The following is a 15,658-nucleotide window of genomic DNA, read 5'->3' on the forward strand; positions in this document are numbered from 1 at the left end:
AATAAAGTGGTTCGTTTTAGTCTTGTATGGGATCACACTCCTGTAATCACAGCATTCAGGAGAGGGAGGCAGGAGGATCACCACAAAGATGAGGTCAGCCTGGGCTACATAGTGAGTCCCATCTCAAAAATAAAGTACAATTAATCCTGCTGTTTATAAGCTTAAAAGGCACTGGTGTAAGCCAGCCTGGGTTATATAGCAGATTCAGGCCACCAGGGCTACGTAGTGAGACTGAAAAAAATCAAATGGCTGCAGCCTCCCAGGCCCCACACACCCCTCCACCTGACCCCGGGAGCCTGGGATTGTTTTTCCACCCTTGGCCTCAGGAGACCCTGGCAACAAGCTGCTGCTCTGGGAAAGCGCAGCCAGCTTGGGACCCAAGTGGTTCCCATGCCCGCCCTTCCACAGTGACTCCAGGCTCCTCGATGTTGGGAAGTATGCATCAGGGCCATCCCAAACGGGAAGAGGGGCTCCCAGAGTATAGCTTCTTCATTCCCTAAGTCTTAGGAGCTGCCTGCTGCAGATTATGCAGGTGACGAGGCAAAGGAGAAAGGTGAGAAACCCTGGTGTCAAAAGGCTGGGCTTGCTACTCTGAGGTGGTGGTGTCCACAGGGCAACTTCTGGGCAAGACAGGTACAGGACTATATGGAGAAGCACAAGACCCATGCCCCAGAGGCACCAAAGAACCTGCTCTCCCACCCCTCCCCATTCCTCAGCAGTCTCCTGTCTTCTCCTGTGAGCTGCTGAGATGGGACTAGGGGATTCCTGGAGAGAAAACCCAGACCTGGAGTAGGACAGAAAGGTAGAGCCAGGTCATTCAAAGCAACAGAGGATGCATTTACCCCCAGGGAGAAGTGGCTTCCACAGAATGGAATTCTGTATTCTCTGGACCCTCCAGAATTCACAGCAACTCAGAAGCTAAAAAGAACCATAACAAGAAGCGCTCCCGGTCATTTACCTAGTGTTTCTATTAGCCAGGCTCTGTCACGGTGCTAAGTACGTGGAAGCCCAGGCAACTTCTTTACCAGGCAGATGCTCAGAGCTTTACCCCTTTCTAACAGATGGAGATAACAAGACACAGAGACACAACTTTCCCAATAACAGCCAGAATTTCGCTCCAAGCAAGGTGGCTCCAAAGCCCATGCTCTTGGTGTTATATCCCTGAAGGCAAAGACTGCACGCTGACCCTAACCCCCTAGCCTCACTGTCACCCTGCTCCTGTTCCCTCCGGGGGCCAAGACTGCTGCAGTGGTTGGGGAGGAAAGGACATAAGGACACAGACACTGATGGTCCAGGTCAGAGCCATATGAACCCGATTGCCCAGAAGGCCCTCAATAAGTGCACGATGAGGGGAAAGGGCAGGGGTGGGGGGTCGGGTCTGAGGAATGGGTCAAATTCATGGGCAGCTTTGAAGAAATCTAGAAGTAGGAGTCATAACCTAGGCTGACCCATCCTCTAGGCCTTACTGTCCTTATGAGCCCATTCCATAGGAATCCCGGGTCCTCTAGGCTCCAACTGAACAGCATAACTCTCCACTGCCCCCAGGAGAGCCTTGAGCTTTAAGGGCGACAAAACGGCGGAAGCTGAGTTATGAGCCCAGGGACCCTCACTGCCCCCAGGCCAAGAAACATCCCAATGAAGGATCTGGGGAGGATTGGGGGTTGGGGGGCTGCAAGTTGGCAGAAACATCTCTCCCATCTCAACCGGAGATAGAAATTTGAATATTGAGGCTCTGCCCTTTAGATCACCTCCCTGCACCCCAAACACAGGATATGAGAAGAGGAAAGGGTCAGGGGCCTTACCAGGTCCTTAGAGGTGCCTAGCCTCTTGAGGCTGTCCAGGGGCAGCAGGTCAGCCGAGTCCTTGTGCAAGAACTGGGTGGCCTGTTTGAGTCGGCGCTGCTGGCTCAGGTGGGCTCGGTCCCGAATCGAGGCTTCCTGGTCTTTCCTAGAGTCTCCCTCATCTCTCCTGGCCTCTTGCCCAGTGCTCATGGTCCTCTGTGGAAAGCAGACAGGGGTGTATGGGAGTCTCTCTCCACCTCCCTTTGGCTCCCAGCTCCTCCTGTAGCTTCTGCCTTTCTCTGTCTCCGGACTGCGGCTCTCCCTCTGACAGGAGGGTCTCAGCAGGGAGAAAAGAAGAAATAAATAAATAATAGGCGGGAACCGCCGCGTCAGACACCGATTTCCAAAGATTGCAGTAGAGGGAGGGAGCGAGGTTCCGGCTGGAAAAACCCAGCCCTAGAGGAGAGGGAGGGCTGGCAGGGCCTGCAGCTGGTAGGCTGCAAAACCCCGCAGCTCTGGGGTCCTGCTCAGAGTGGGCGGTGGATGGCGTGTGTGTGTGTGTGTGTGTGTGTGTGTGTGTGTGTGTGTGTGTGTGTGTGTGTGTGTGTGTGTGTGTGTGTGACTGACTGTCAGGAGGTTGTGCCAAGTCATCAGAGGGGTGAGTGCCATTGTGTGGGGCTGCATGTTTGGTTATGTGTGGGGAGGCAGCAAGCCCCTGTCTCTTGTCTGTTTGTGGGCTGGTTCTGCTGAGCCCCTTCCACTCTCCAGACAGTCAGCCACCCAGCGCTTTCCTCCTGCTGCTGCCCTTTGCTGAAGGGTTTGAGGTGCTGGCCAGAGAGGGACAGGATGAAAGTGCCCTACTCAGTTCTCCTCCGTCAGCCATCAGACACCTTCCTTGCTTGGCCTCTCCCTGTCAGATGGTCCCAATATCTCCTCTCGAATTGCAACAAGATCAGGCATGCTGTAGTAATACACAGCTCTGAGATTTTCCTTATTAGAGGCTGAAGTCCCTGTGATACGATGATGAAGTCTGGGGACCATTCTGGGCCTAGTACTCTCTCCAACTGGGTTAGTTCATGACTCACCTTGGTCCCCTCCTGTCCTTGTTATGTGAAGTTGTAGTTACAGAATCCAATCCAGGCCTGGTGGTCCAGTCCTAGAATCCCAACTAGGAATTGGGAAGGTAAGACAGGAGGATCACAGTTTGCTGCCTGCCTGAACTACAGCATGAGTTCAAATCCAGGCTTTCAATTTAGTGAAATCTCAAAAATAAAAAAAAAGAAGGGGGCTGAAGAGATGGCTCAGTGGTTAAGAGCACTGGCTGTTCTTCTGGAGGACCAGGGTTCAATTCCCAGTATCCACATGGCAGCTCACAACTGTCTGTAATTCCAGTTCCAGGGGGTCCTTGGCACCAGACATGCACTTGGTATGCGTGTGTGTGTGTGTGTGTGTGTGTGTGTGTGTGTGTGTGTGTGTGTGTGTGTGTGTGTGTATGCTTGATGTCCCAGAGAAGGAATACTAGAGAGACTAGAGGGTTAAGGGAGGAGTAGGTAGGTGAGTGGGGGGGGGGTGTCTTGGAGCGGAGACCAGGAAGGGGATAACATTGGAAATGCAAACAAATAAAATGATTAACAAATAAAATCAACAACAACAAAAGAAAAAGAAGGGTCCAGAAAGATGGCTTGGGACTTAAAGAGTGCTTACTGCTAGCCTAGCAGTGGTGGTGCATGCCTTTAATCCCAGCATTGGAAGGTAGAGGCAGGCGGATCTCTGTAAGTTCAAGGCCAGCCTGATCTACGGAGCGAGTTCTGGGACAGCCAGGGCTACACAGAGAGACCCTATTGAAAACCTTCCAAAACAAGAAGAGTGCCTACTCCCCTGATTCCAGGTAGCTCACAGACACCTGTCACCCCAGCACATGTGTGGGATATACTCAGACACACAAAAGGAATAAAAACAAAGTAGCAAAATCAGCTTAAATGGAAATAATAATAAAAAGGAGTTGGGGTTGGACTACAGAGATAGCACAAACTGTGCTTACTGCCCTTGCAGTGTGGTTCTAGAACGCCAGTCAGACGGCCATCTACAACTCCAGTGCCAGCCAGGAGATCTAACACCCTCTTCTGGACTCCTAAGCACGTGTACCCAGAGATGTACCTATTCCCACACTCGAAGGCACATTTATATATAGACAATTTTTAAAAGTAAAAAGCTACCGAAGATGGTAGAATGCTTGCCTAACACCTGGTTCCCCAAAACAGCAACACAAAATATAGAATCCACAAATATCTCCAGGGGGCTGAGGCAGAGGATTGCTCAAGCCCAGGATTCCAGGGTCAGCTTGGGCAAATCAGTAGCTTGGTCAAAACAATAGCCAATCATTTAGGGCTGGAGAGATGAGCCAGAAGCTAGGAACACCAGGCTCAATTCCCAGCACCCACACATGGCAGCTCACGATTGCCGGTAACTTCAATTTCAGGGGTCCCACACTCTCTTACCTCAGGCGCCAGGCATGCGTGTGTTTCCCAGACATACACATCCAAGCACATAACATAAACAAATACAATTTTTTAAAAAAATCACTTCTGAGGAATATCTCTTTGTAATCATTGTAATCTCTAATGAACAAACAGGAAGAAATTTCCAGCATTCATCTGGAAGGTTCTTGTCTCTTTGGTTGTGAGCCTCTTTTTCCTTTTCTTGTGTAGTATTGACTCTCCTTGAACTCCCTATATAAAACAGGCTGAGATCCTCCCAGAGATCCTCCTGCCTCTGCTGGGATAAAGGTGTGTACCACCATGTTCTGGGTTTTTTTTTTGTTGTTGTTGTTGTTTTCTTTTTTAGATTAATCTTATGTGATGAGTATTTACCTGCACCCATGTATGTGTAGCATGTGTGTGCCTGGTGGCACAGAGGTCAGAAGAAGAGCATTGGTTCCCCTGGACCAGATGGCTGTGAGCCATTATGTGGGTGCTGGGACTTGACCCCTGGTCCTCTACAAGAACACAGTACTCTTTAGTACTGAGTCAACTCTCCAGCCCCCTCCATAGCACTCAGGGATGGGTTGGAGGGAGGGTTTCCTTCCCAAGACACTTGAAAAGGTCTTGTGGTTTATGGAAATACCACAGTGGATTGGATATAAACTCAGAAGTCTTGAAAGAAAAATGGAGATGCCAGGATCGAGCTCACTCCATGTCTCAGGTTCTCCTCTGAGTGATGTGCCCTCAGGCTTAGAAAACAGTATTTACCGAGCCTCTTCGGTGCACTAGTCCCTAAGCTAGCCTAGAATTACCTGAGTAGGGAGACTCAACAGAGGGTCCTGACTACCTTGATTGATGTGGGAAGGCCCGCCCTAGTTGTGAGTGACACCGTCAGACAGCAGCTCAGAAAAACCATCCCAGCAGAAGAAAGAGTGTCTCCCCCTTTGCTTGCTCAGCCTCCCTCTCGCTGATGGTTGATCTGCCCTGTTGTTGCTGCTGCCTGCTTCGCTGCTATTAGAGCCTATGGTTCCAAGTTTCTGTTGTAGACTAGGGACCAATGGCTCTCCCAGCTTCTAATGCCAGATTGGGACCATTGAGGCACTAGCCTCAAGGACAGAGTAACCACTGGGTTCTCAACACTCAGGCATGAGTCTGCTGCTGTCGCTCTTTTAAAGCTGACTTAGTAGTTCAGGGGTGTGTGTGTGTGTGTGTGTGTGTGTGTGTTCTATTGTTCTGTTCCCCTAGAGAACCACCCATATTCAGAGAGAATCTTCTCTCTGTTAAAGCTCTCTAGAAACACCCTCACAGACTCTCCGAGTTAAAAGTCACAGCAACTATTATAAGAGAAAACATTTCGTTGCAGGCTTGATTACAGTTCCAGAGGTTTAGTCTATTATCATCATGGTGGGGAGCATGCAACAGGCCTGTAGGCACTGGAGCACTAGTTGAGAGCTACATCCTGATCTGCTGGCCGAGAGAGGCAAACAGACTAGACCTGGTATGGGCTTTTGAAACCTCAAAACCCACATCCAATGACTTCCTCCAACAAGGCCACACCTCCTAATCCTTCTCAAACAGTGCACTCCCTGGTAACTATTCAAATGTATGAGCCTATGGGAGCCATTCTCTTTCAAACCACCACGCAGACATACCCAGAGTTGTGTCCCCAGATGACTCCATATCTAGAAAGTTGGTACTGCAGATCGTGTATGCGTATGTGTGCACACACATGTGCATATATTACATGCATGCCGAGATGAAACCTAGGGCCTCACACATACTAAACACATGCTCTACAGACAAAGTACACCCCCAGTCCCGTTTGTAATTCTAGACTTGTACTGTGTACTGTATCACCCGGTCACTGAGCATTTAAGTCCAGTTCACTTGAAATAAGGTCTGCTTAACAGCCCACCTTGCATTTGAAAAGCAATATAGGAAACACCGTGAGACATCTTATTTATTTCCAAGTCATTGTCGGACAGGAATATTTTGGATCTGTTTGGTTCAACAAAATAAACTATAAAGTCAATTTGTTTCATCTTGATTTTTCACATATAATTTTTCACACACATAAATTTTCACAATATAATTTGTTTATTTATATATTTAGACTTGCCGAGCACCTGACTATACACCTCTGTAGCCCTGGATAGCCTCGAACTCGTTTTCTATACCATGTTCACCTTGAACCTGTGCTGGTCTTCCTGCCTCTCCTCTTGTATCTGGAGATTATCGATTGCACCACCACACCTCACTTATCTATTTTGTTGGTATTGTGAGGGATGGAGCCGGGGTCTCATGAATACTGAGAATGTGCTTTACCAATGTGCCATATCCATGATCCCAGCTATTAAATGTTCAAACCTACCTGGGAAACGCCATTGTATTTCCATAACAACCGCTGGTTTCAGCAGGGGCACAGGTTGCTCCTCTGATGTGTATAATCTAACTCCAACATTCCTTAATGATATCAGGAAGTTCTTTGTGTCTAATCTAAATCCCTGTGAATAAATACACACATGTGTAATAATATGCATGTATATGTGTGGGTCCAAATTCCGCCCCACTGCAGGACACAGCCTTTAGGGAGGCAAAATGCATGGAGCTTGTCCCACACTGTTGCTGCTGGGCTGTTTTTGCGGGGTGGGAAGACGCAGTCGGAGATGGGGAGGCTGAAGTTGGGGTCCCCAGGTCCCCCAGGTGGGGACCATGAAGAGGAGTCAGGAACAAAGGATAAGGAAGGATGGGGGTCCACTGGCCCTCTATGAGGCTCCCAAACTCCTGGACATCTAAGCATTGCTGAGTTTCGAGGAGTTGGGAGCAGAGTTGAGGCCCCGCAGGCTGGGGGAAATGGGAGCTCAGGCTTAGCTCAGTGGTGAGTGCCCTTAGCTTGACCGGAAGTTGTGGCTGGAAGCGCAGAGAGGTCTCTGCGGGAGACTTTAACTGCAGCTCTGTAGTCAAACACCTTCTCCACACTCCCCATGGCAGATCTCGATGAAAGAGACAGTCCTTGGTTCCAAACTGCTTATTGACTGTTCATCGCGGAAAATGGATACATACCCACTTCTCGGAGTGCACCTGAGATTAAATACCTTTTGCAGAGAGGAAAGTCCGGGAAGGAGAGCTTATTGGCTAAACCCTTGGACCTCTTGGCTCCTCATTAGCAAGGAGAACTCTGTTTTGGGCTATGTGACCAACATGGGGAGCATGGCACGTGTTCAGCCAAGAATCTGACAGGGGAGACGACTACCATTTCTGGTGGATACCCACTAAGTCTCTGGGGTCTCAAACCGGCTCGACCTTACCAAGCTTCCTGGCATGGTTTACCGTCCCACATCTATGAATACATATAATATCACTAACCGAAGCTAACCTCAAACTTACTATGTAGCCAAGGATGACCTTGAACTCCTGATCCTCTATCTCTCTGCAGCTATTGTTCAAACCACAGGCGAGACCTAAAGGCGGCTTCTTCTTCTTCTTCTTCTTCTTCTTCTTCTTCTTCTTCTTCTTCTTCTTCTTCTTCTTCTTCTTCTTCTTCTTCTTCTTCTTCTTCTTCTTCTTCTTCTTTTCTTCTTCTTCTTCTTCTTCTTCTTCTTCTTCTTCTTCTTCTTCTTCTTCTTCTTCTTCTTCTTCTTCTTCTTCTTCTTCTTCTTCTTCTTCTTCTCCTCCTCCTCTTCTCCTCCTCCTCCTCCTTCCTCCTCCTCCTCCTTCTTCTTCTTCTTCTTCTTCTTCTTCTTCTTCTTTTTTTTTGCCTTTAAATATCCTCATATCCTTTCAACATTCATTTCTTAATGCTGATAGTGCAGCTCTTGCCTTAGCTGATAGGATGAACTGGGCCTGTGGGCTCAGTGAAATCTCCCAGGCATGCACTCCACCACAAAAGGAAACTCCCAGAATATTTGAGGAAGAGTGAGTTATTCAGAGCTGGACAGACAGCTCCCTTGAGCCACTGGAAGGTTGAGAGCAGCCAACTCTATTTCAGGCTTTGTCCTCTGGGCCTGTCAGATCTGCCGAAGGAATGAATGATGTGGCTTTCGAGAATTCTCCTGCCCAGCAAGGGTCCTAGGAACCCAGTGCCAGTTTTGAAATCTATTACCAAGGGAGGAAACAGTCCTGCTTTCATGTTAAAAGAATGAGCTTCCAAAGACAACCAGGTCAAGCTCACATGTGGTGTTAGTGACTCCGGCCTGATCCCCCCACTCTGTGGAAGCCAAAGCCAGCATACATTAAAGGATGGTGACCTGTCTTTATAAAAATGGCATACCCAGGGGCGTGGAATTCAGATGTCTCTGCTAAGATTACCACAGCTTGGCCTCAGCAGGTAAAAGTGCTTGCCACACAGACCTGACCACCTGACTTCAATGCCCAGAACTGACTGTGGAAGGAGAGAACTGATCCCCAAATTTGTCCTTTGACCAACACACACACACACACACACACACACACACACACACACACACACACACACACACTCACAGGCAAACATGGACATACACTAATTAAGCAAATAAATTAAGTATAAAAAACATGATGGAAAAAACAAAAAGTTTCAACTCTTTTTTTTTTTTTCTCGGAGCTGGGGACTGAACCCAGGGCCTCGTGCAAAAGTTTCAACTCTTAACCAGAATGGCAACTAGCACTCAAGAGGCTGAAGAAGAATCATCAGCTGGAGGCCAGCCTGAGCTACATAGTGGTGTCATAGGCAGGAGAATCAGGAGTTCAAGGCCACATAGGAAGTTTGAGGCCATCCTGGGATATATCTCCAGGTATATTGACTGGCACATGACTTTGTTCTTCGAACTCTGGAGGCAGAGACAGGAGGATCTTAGGATCTTTGTGAGTTTAAGGCTAGCCTGGTCTACACTGCAAGTTCTATGCCAGTCAGGGCTACATAATGAGACGCTGTCCTAAAAGTAGAACATTTGGGCTGGAGAGATGGCTCAGAGGTCAAGAGCACTGTCTGCTCTTCCAGAGGTTCTGAGTTCAATTCCCAGCAACCACATGGTGGCTCACAACCATCTGTAGTGAGATCCGATGCCCTCTTCGCGGGTGTCTGAAGACAGCTAAGTGTACCTGATAATAAATAAATAAATGTTAAAAAAAAAAAAAGTAGAACACTAGATCCAGATGGATCTAGTCCTTGACACCAGGAAAAAAAGTATCAAGAATTTCATGCCACTTTGCTGGACAATTCAGAGTGAGATACTAATCTGAAATACATAATTTGTAGAATTGGAACGAGGTTTAAATGAGAGGTAGACCAGCAACAAGGAGCTATCTGCCTCAGCTTACTTATCTCTAAAGTGGGGTGCATCACAGGGGTTGAATGGGTTGTTTCTGTAGGTCCCTCACAGCGGTGGTACCATGGGAGCGCATGCACTCTCTGACTTGTCCATCACTTCCCTCGCTCTCGGGTCCAGATGAATCAGGTATCTATTACATCAGCTGTCATTTTATTTTCAGGGTTTTAGTGGTGGTGGTGGTGTTTGGAGTTAGAGTCTTATACTCCATAACCCAGACTGGGTTGGAATTCATGATGATTCTCCTGCCTCAGCCTTCCCAAATGTGGGATTTCAGGATAATTCTTACACTTTATAATGGCTTCCTTGTCCAGTCCCCCATTTCACCCGAAGGCTTATGAGAGCAGAAACCTTTATTCCTCTTTGTGCACAAGGTTGTTATTTATTTATTCATTTAATTTTTATTTATGTGCACCAGTGCTTTTCCTGCTTATACATCTGTGCACCATAGTCCTGCCTAGTGCCTGCGGAGGCCAGAAGAGGGTCGGATCTCCTGGAACTGGAGTCATAAACAGTTGTTACCTGCCATGTGAGTTCTTGAGAAATGAACCTGAGCCCTTTGCACGAGCAGTCAGCATTCTCAACGACTGAGCCACCTTTCCAGCCCCTTGACAAGCTGTTTGTTTGTTAGGTTGGTTGGTGTTTTGACACAGGGTTTCTTTGTGTAGTCCTGGCTGTCTTGGAACTAGCTCTGTAGACCAGATCATAAGGATCCACCTGTCTCTGCCTCCAGGGTGCTGGGATTAAAGGCATGCACCACCACCATCTGGCTAGGGATTGGTTTGTTGGTTTCTCTTTTTTCCTTCTTTTCCTTCCTTCCTTTCTTTCGAGTAAACTGCTCCCAAGACTCCACAGAGAAGACGTTGTCATTTTCCCACCTCTCTGCTGACAAAATAGAAACTCATGGAGCACCCGCTTCTTAACAGATTCTTTTTTTAGATTTATTTATTTTATTATATACGAGTACACTGTAGCTGTCTTCAGACACACCAGAAGAGGGCATCAGATCCTATTACAGATGGTTGTGAGCCACCATGTGGTTGTTGCTGGGATTTGAACTCAGGACCTCTAGAAGAGCAGTCAGTGCTCTTAACCCCTGAGCCATCTCTCCAGCCCGGAGCACCCACCTCTTAGTTGGATGCCTTTCTCTTTTCCTGTACTCCTCTGAACTTACTCTATGTCGGTAAGAGTTCGGAATTGATTGGGATGAATTATGTAACATCCCTATGATAGAGCTCTGTGATTGTAACCTGCCATCCCCCAGAGAGAGAGAGAGAGAGAGAGAGAGAGAGAGAGAGAGAGAGCATGATATGGAGCAGCCAAGGGAAGAGTTGGGGATTTTTGAGAGCTTTTTCCAGGCTGTTTGGATTCCCAGCCCCCCAAAACTGCAAGGTAGGGCTGGAGAGATGGCTCAGTGGTTATGAGCATTAGCTGTTCTTCTAGGGGTCCTGAGTTCAATTCCCAGCAACCATATGGTGGCTTATAACCATCTGCAATGAGATCTGGTGTCCTCTTTTTTTTTTTTTTTTTAAGAAAAAACCTGCAAGGTAAATAGACCTCTTCTATTTATGAAGTGGTCTACTACTTTATTATAGTAACAAAAACTGTCTAATACAGTTTCCCAACTTTATTCTTTCTAGCTTTTACTTATTTGCCTTTTGTTTGTTTGAGTTCTTCAAAGGGCCATGCTCTGTATCCCAAGGTGGCCGTTAACTCACAAGGTAGCCCAGATTGACTTAAAACTCATGGCAATTCTCCTGCCTCAGCCTCCTAAGCAGCTGAGACTGTAGACACCAGAATACACTAGCATGATCTTGGTCACGATCCTGCGAATTCTCTGGAAATGTGTCAAAATCAGAACTGTGGCTCTTTCCAAACATTCTGGCCCTTCAGTCCTTAGCAAAGACTCCTGCCTTGCTCCCCCAGCTTCAGTGGTCTCTTCCGCCCCTTCCAGCCTCTTCTCGTTATCTCCTTTCCTTCCTCCTTACATGTTCTGGGTCTGCCTCAACATCCACGGACACGACCTTTCTCTTCTGTTGCATGCAAACTGCAGAAGTGACTGTCATGTAGCAACGGAGGCATGACACCTAGCATCAGTGCTCAGCAAACACCCGACAATGTGTCGGTGACCTAAGGGAAGCCACAGTCGAGTTCAGACTCTGCAGTATGTAGCAGCATGATCGATAAGCTTGTAGGCCTCTGTCGGGCTCTGTCTATAAGGCCTACAGAGGGGGGGGTTGGCTCAGGACCGATTGATGTCTGAGGGGAAACCTCTTGCGTGAATCCTCAAGAAGTTAGTAAGTACCCAATAAATCAGTAGCCTCTGAGGGGCTCCTGGAAAGTTGTCCAAGATCAACACAGCAGCTGCATCCCGGGGAACTTGCTGGAAGCAGGACTCTCAGCATCGCCAAAGCTAACCATCCAGAGCATCTGAGTGGAATCCAGCAGTTTGTGTTTTAATGAGCTCTCTAGGGGATTTGAACACCCCATATAGTTTAAGAATCAATCCCTTCAGGACTCTCTCCCTCCAAATGAAGTCTGTGGGGCTTTTATTGTTTTTGTTTTTATAGGTATGTGTGTGTGTGTGTGTGTGTGTGTGTGTGTGTGTGTGTGTGTGTGTAAGAGTCTTGCTTTGTTTCCATAGGTGGCTTGGAGTTCACTGTGTCACCCAGTCTAGACTGGAACTCACATCTGCTTCTGCCTCCTGAGTGCTGGGATTACAGTCTTGTCCTTCTTCCTTCCCCACAAGCCCTCAGCAGCTTTTCATCCCCAGGGCTTTCAATACCCACCCAATCTGGTCTTCCCTGAGGCCTGCTGCAGTTCAGCTTGCTTTCATGCAGCCTGGTTTCTGGCACCAAGAGTGGAGGCTTAGAAGGGATTACTGGCTCTGAAGGCTTCCTGTGTATCTGTAAAACTGTTGGCATTCAGCAGGATGCAGGCTGTTTCAGAGTATGTGCGGCTGGCTAAGTATGTGTATAGAGATGGGCTCCATTCTTCCACCTCTTCTTCCCCTCAGATCTCCAGATATGAGGCAGGAGGCCCTTCGGGCAGACCCAGTTGTTAAGTTGCTGGGCCCCTTACCCCTAACGTCCACTCCTCACTACCTCACTGAAGGTCTTCAAGAACTCTTTGTTCTTTAGCATATTGGGTGCAGAAGTTGGGGGTGTCTGTGGTCACCAGCTGGCTATATGGTAAGATAACCTAGGCATTGTCATCTTCAGGGACCCAATCCAGGAGAAGAAAGGGTTCCATTGTCCCCCAGGTCTCCAAAGCCCACTGAGTGCAGCGTTTCAGGAGGCCTTGGCTTGCCTTGTGGGCAAGAGAGCCCTGCTTATGCACCAGGCACTTGTCCATCATGGAAGAGGCTGGCCCAGAGAAAACAATGGGAGGGTGTTGAGGTAAGGTAGATGTCCTCATTGAGATTAGGAGTCTTTTGTGTTGGAGGGGCTGGGGCTCTGTCTGGGTCTGCCAAGGTGGGGATCTAAAGCACTTTCTGCGCTTTTATACTCTAAGGACAGCGAGTAAGCAAATTGCTCTCAAAAGCCCCAGCAGAATGCTTATAATCCCAGAAGATGAGAGCCTGAAGATGGAGGACTATCTTCAGCCTGAACTGAAGGCCAGCCTGAACTACATAGTGAGTTACCGTTGAAAAGGAAGAGGGTAGGGAAGAGGGGAAGAAAGAAATGTGGGGTGGGGTGCTGTGAGAGGTGCCATAGTTCTAGATATTCGAGAACTGTGGTACTGGGACTGGGCCAGCAAGATGGTTCAGTGATAAAGTCACTTGCTGCCAATTCTAAAGACCTGAGTTCAATCTCTTGGGCCTACTTGGTGGAAGGAGATAATAGGCTGCCCAAGTCATCCTCTGACACCACACACACACACACACACACACACACACACACACACACACACACACACACACATGCACACGCACATACAGTTTAAAATCAAAACAGAGAGTGGTGTGGGCTGGTCTTGTTCCTTTATAGCAGCTTGCTTTCTAGAGACTAACACTTATTTATTTATTATACATAAGTACACTGTAGCTGTCTTCAGGCACACCAGAAGAGGGATCAGATCCCATTACAGATGGTTGTGAGCCACCATGTGGTTGCTGGGATTTGAACTCAGGACCTCTGGAAGAGCAGTCGGTGCTCTTAACCTCTGAGCCATCTCTCCAGCCCCAAGGCCCCACCATCTCTTAAAGATTCCCCCACCGTTCACAGTGCCACACTGGGGACCAAGCTTCTAAATCCTAGCAAGCCCTTTATGACCTTTAGTATCTGACTGCTATCACTTAGCATAATGTTTTTCTTTTGCAAAAACGTTATTGTGAGCTCCTCAATAGCTATGGGCTTCACTGGGCCCACAGGTCTGTCTGAGGCTAGAGCAGGCTGGCTGGACTCACAGAGATCCACAGGCTCCTGCCCCTTGGGTTCTGGGATTGAATGTGTGCCTGGCTCAATCCCACTTTAAAACTTCCCAGCTGAAGCTCCTGTCTGTCTCCCTTTCTCTTTTCCTAAGGCCGCCTGCTGCTGTGTGCATGACTTCCACGTGTGTCTTCTCCTTCCTCCCAGCAGCTTCGAGCTTCACAGCCTGCCTGCTCTGAGGTTCCCTTTTAAACTCTAATAACTTGTCCTTGAGTTTCAAAATTACTTTTCATTGTAGTAAAACACACACACACACGCACACACACACACACACATATGATTTATGTTTACCAGTTGTAAGTGAGTCATGGGCACTAACGACACTCCCCATATTACACTGCAATTGCCACGATCCAATTCCAGGATTTCTTCCTCATCCCAACAGGAATTCTGTGCACATTAAACAATAACCCACAAACCCCTGGTGCCTCTCTACTTTTTCTGTGAATTTGCCTATCCCAGGACCTCATCTGTTACGTAGCCCTTTGTGCTTGGCATGGTGTTTTCCAGTTGGGTCGTCGCTGTAGCGTCTACCAGTTCCTTGTTATACGTGAGTAACAGGTACTTCATTCTGTGGATGATGGCGGAGATTCATTTAAAAGGCCTACACTATGCCAGTGCCCGGCAAGAACTTCACTTACGTTATTTTCTTTATCCCTGCTATTTATAGCCTAGTGGTTTCCATTGTGGAAACCAAACCTAAAATCCAGACGGGGGAGGTTACTTTCTCTCAGGGCTCACAGCTGCTGAGGGGTCCAACCAGTGCTAGCTAAACTCTGTGGTGTTTCAAATCCCAACGACCTTCGGGGCTTTACAGATGTGGAGGCAGAGGGGCTTAGAGCGATGGCTGAGCCGTTAAGAGTCCTGCTGCTCTTCCAGAAGACCCTAGTTCAGTTCTCAGCACCTGTATCAGGCAGTCCCCAGCCGCCTGTAACTCCGGCTCCAGAGGATCACACGCTTTCTTCTGGCTCTGTGGGCACCGATGCACGTAGGTGCATTTAGAATGCATGTGCACAAAGCCACACGACCACACACAAACACAGGAGGAAAAGTAAAATGTTTCGAACAAAAGAGAATGGGAGTCAAACTCCAACAGCTAGAGCAGGCCACACCCACTCGAGGATATGTTAAGGGAGGCACTGAGAGGGTCCCCCACCATTTGATTTCTCGCCCTGTAGCCACACATCCTGGCCTTCTCCACCAGGCTCTGCTCCCTGCACTTCAATCACGGAAGACTCCTGACTGTCGCCTTTCGCGGGCCTCCATGTCAAGTCTTGTCTCTGACCCAGGGTCAGTGCTCAGGCCTCTGCAGTTGACAGACACTCAGGCCCAAGGCCCTTCGACCACTCTCAGATGACTGCAGTCTTTCTGTGGGGCTCCCTGTGACACCACGGCCAGCAGACTGATGCTTTCTGAGGGGCAAGAAGACAGTTTGGTTCAACATGACACAGTAGCTGCTATTGGCTCAAGCTTTGTGAGTCTGACCCCGAGTAGTTTCACTTAGGCACATTTAAGCACAGCATGACTAGGTAAAGATTTTTCTGGGGAAAAATTAACTCAGTCCTGTGAACCCAACAAAGCCTAAGACATGACATCAAAGTACACGTTGTAAAGTACACGTGATGTCGTCTATAAAGATGGAATAATCCTATAGATTAACT

General features: G+C 48.1%; 1 protein-coding gene across 1 annotated transcript in view; it reads right to left on the reverse strand.

The window, feature by feature from the left end:
• Nucleotides 1–15,658, reverse strand: part of LOC116903214 (testis-expressed protein 52-like) — a 31,773-nt gene that overhangs the window by 6,053 nt on the left and 10,062 nt on the right. The window contains exon 2 of the mRNA XM_032905589.1: nucleotides 1,803–1,997. Within this exon, the coding sequence (XP_032761480.1) occupies nucleotides 1,803–1,997 (195 nt within the window). The remainder of the gene's footprint in view (nucleotides 1–1,802; nucleotides 1,998–15,658) is intronic.

This window comes from Rattus rattus, chromosome 6 (genome assembly GCF_011064425.1).
Source record: "Rattus rattus isolate New Zealand chromosome 6, Rrattus_CSIRO_v1, whole genome shotgun sequence".
Taxonomy (NCBI): Eukaryota; Metazoa; Chordata; class Mammalia; order Rodentia; family Muridae; genus Rattus; species Rattus rattus.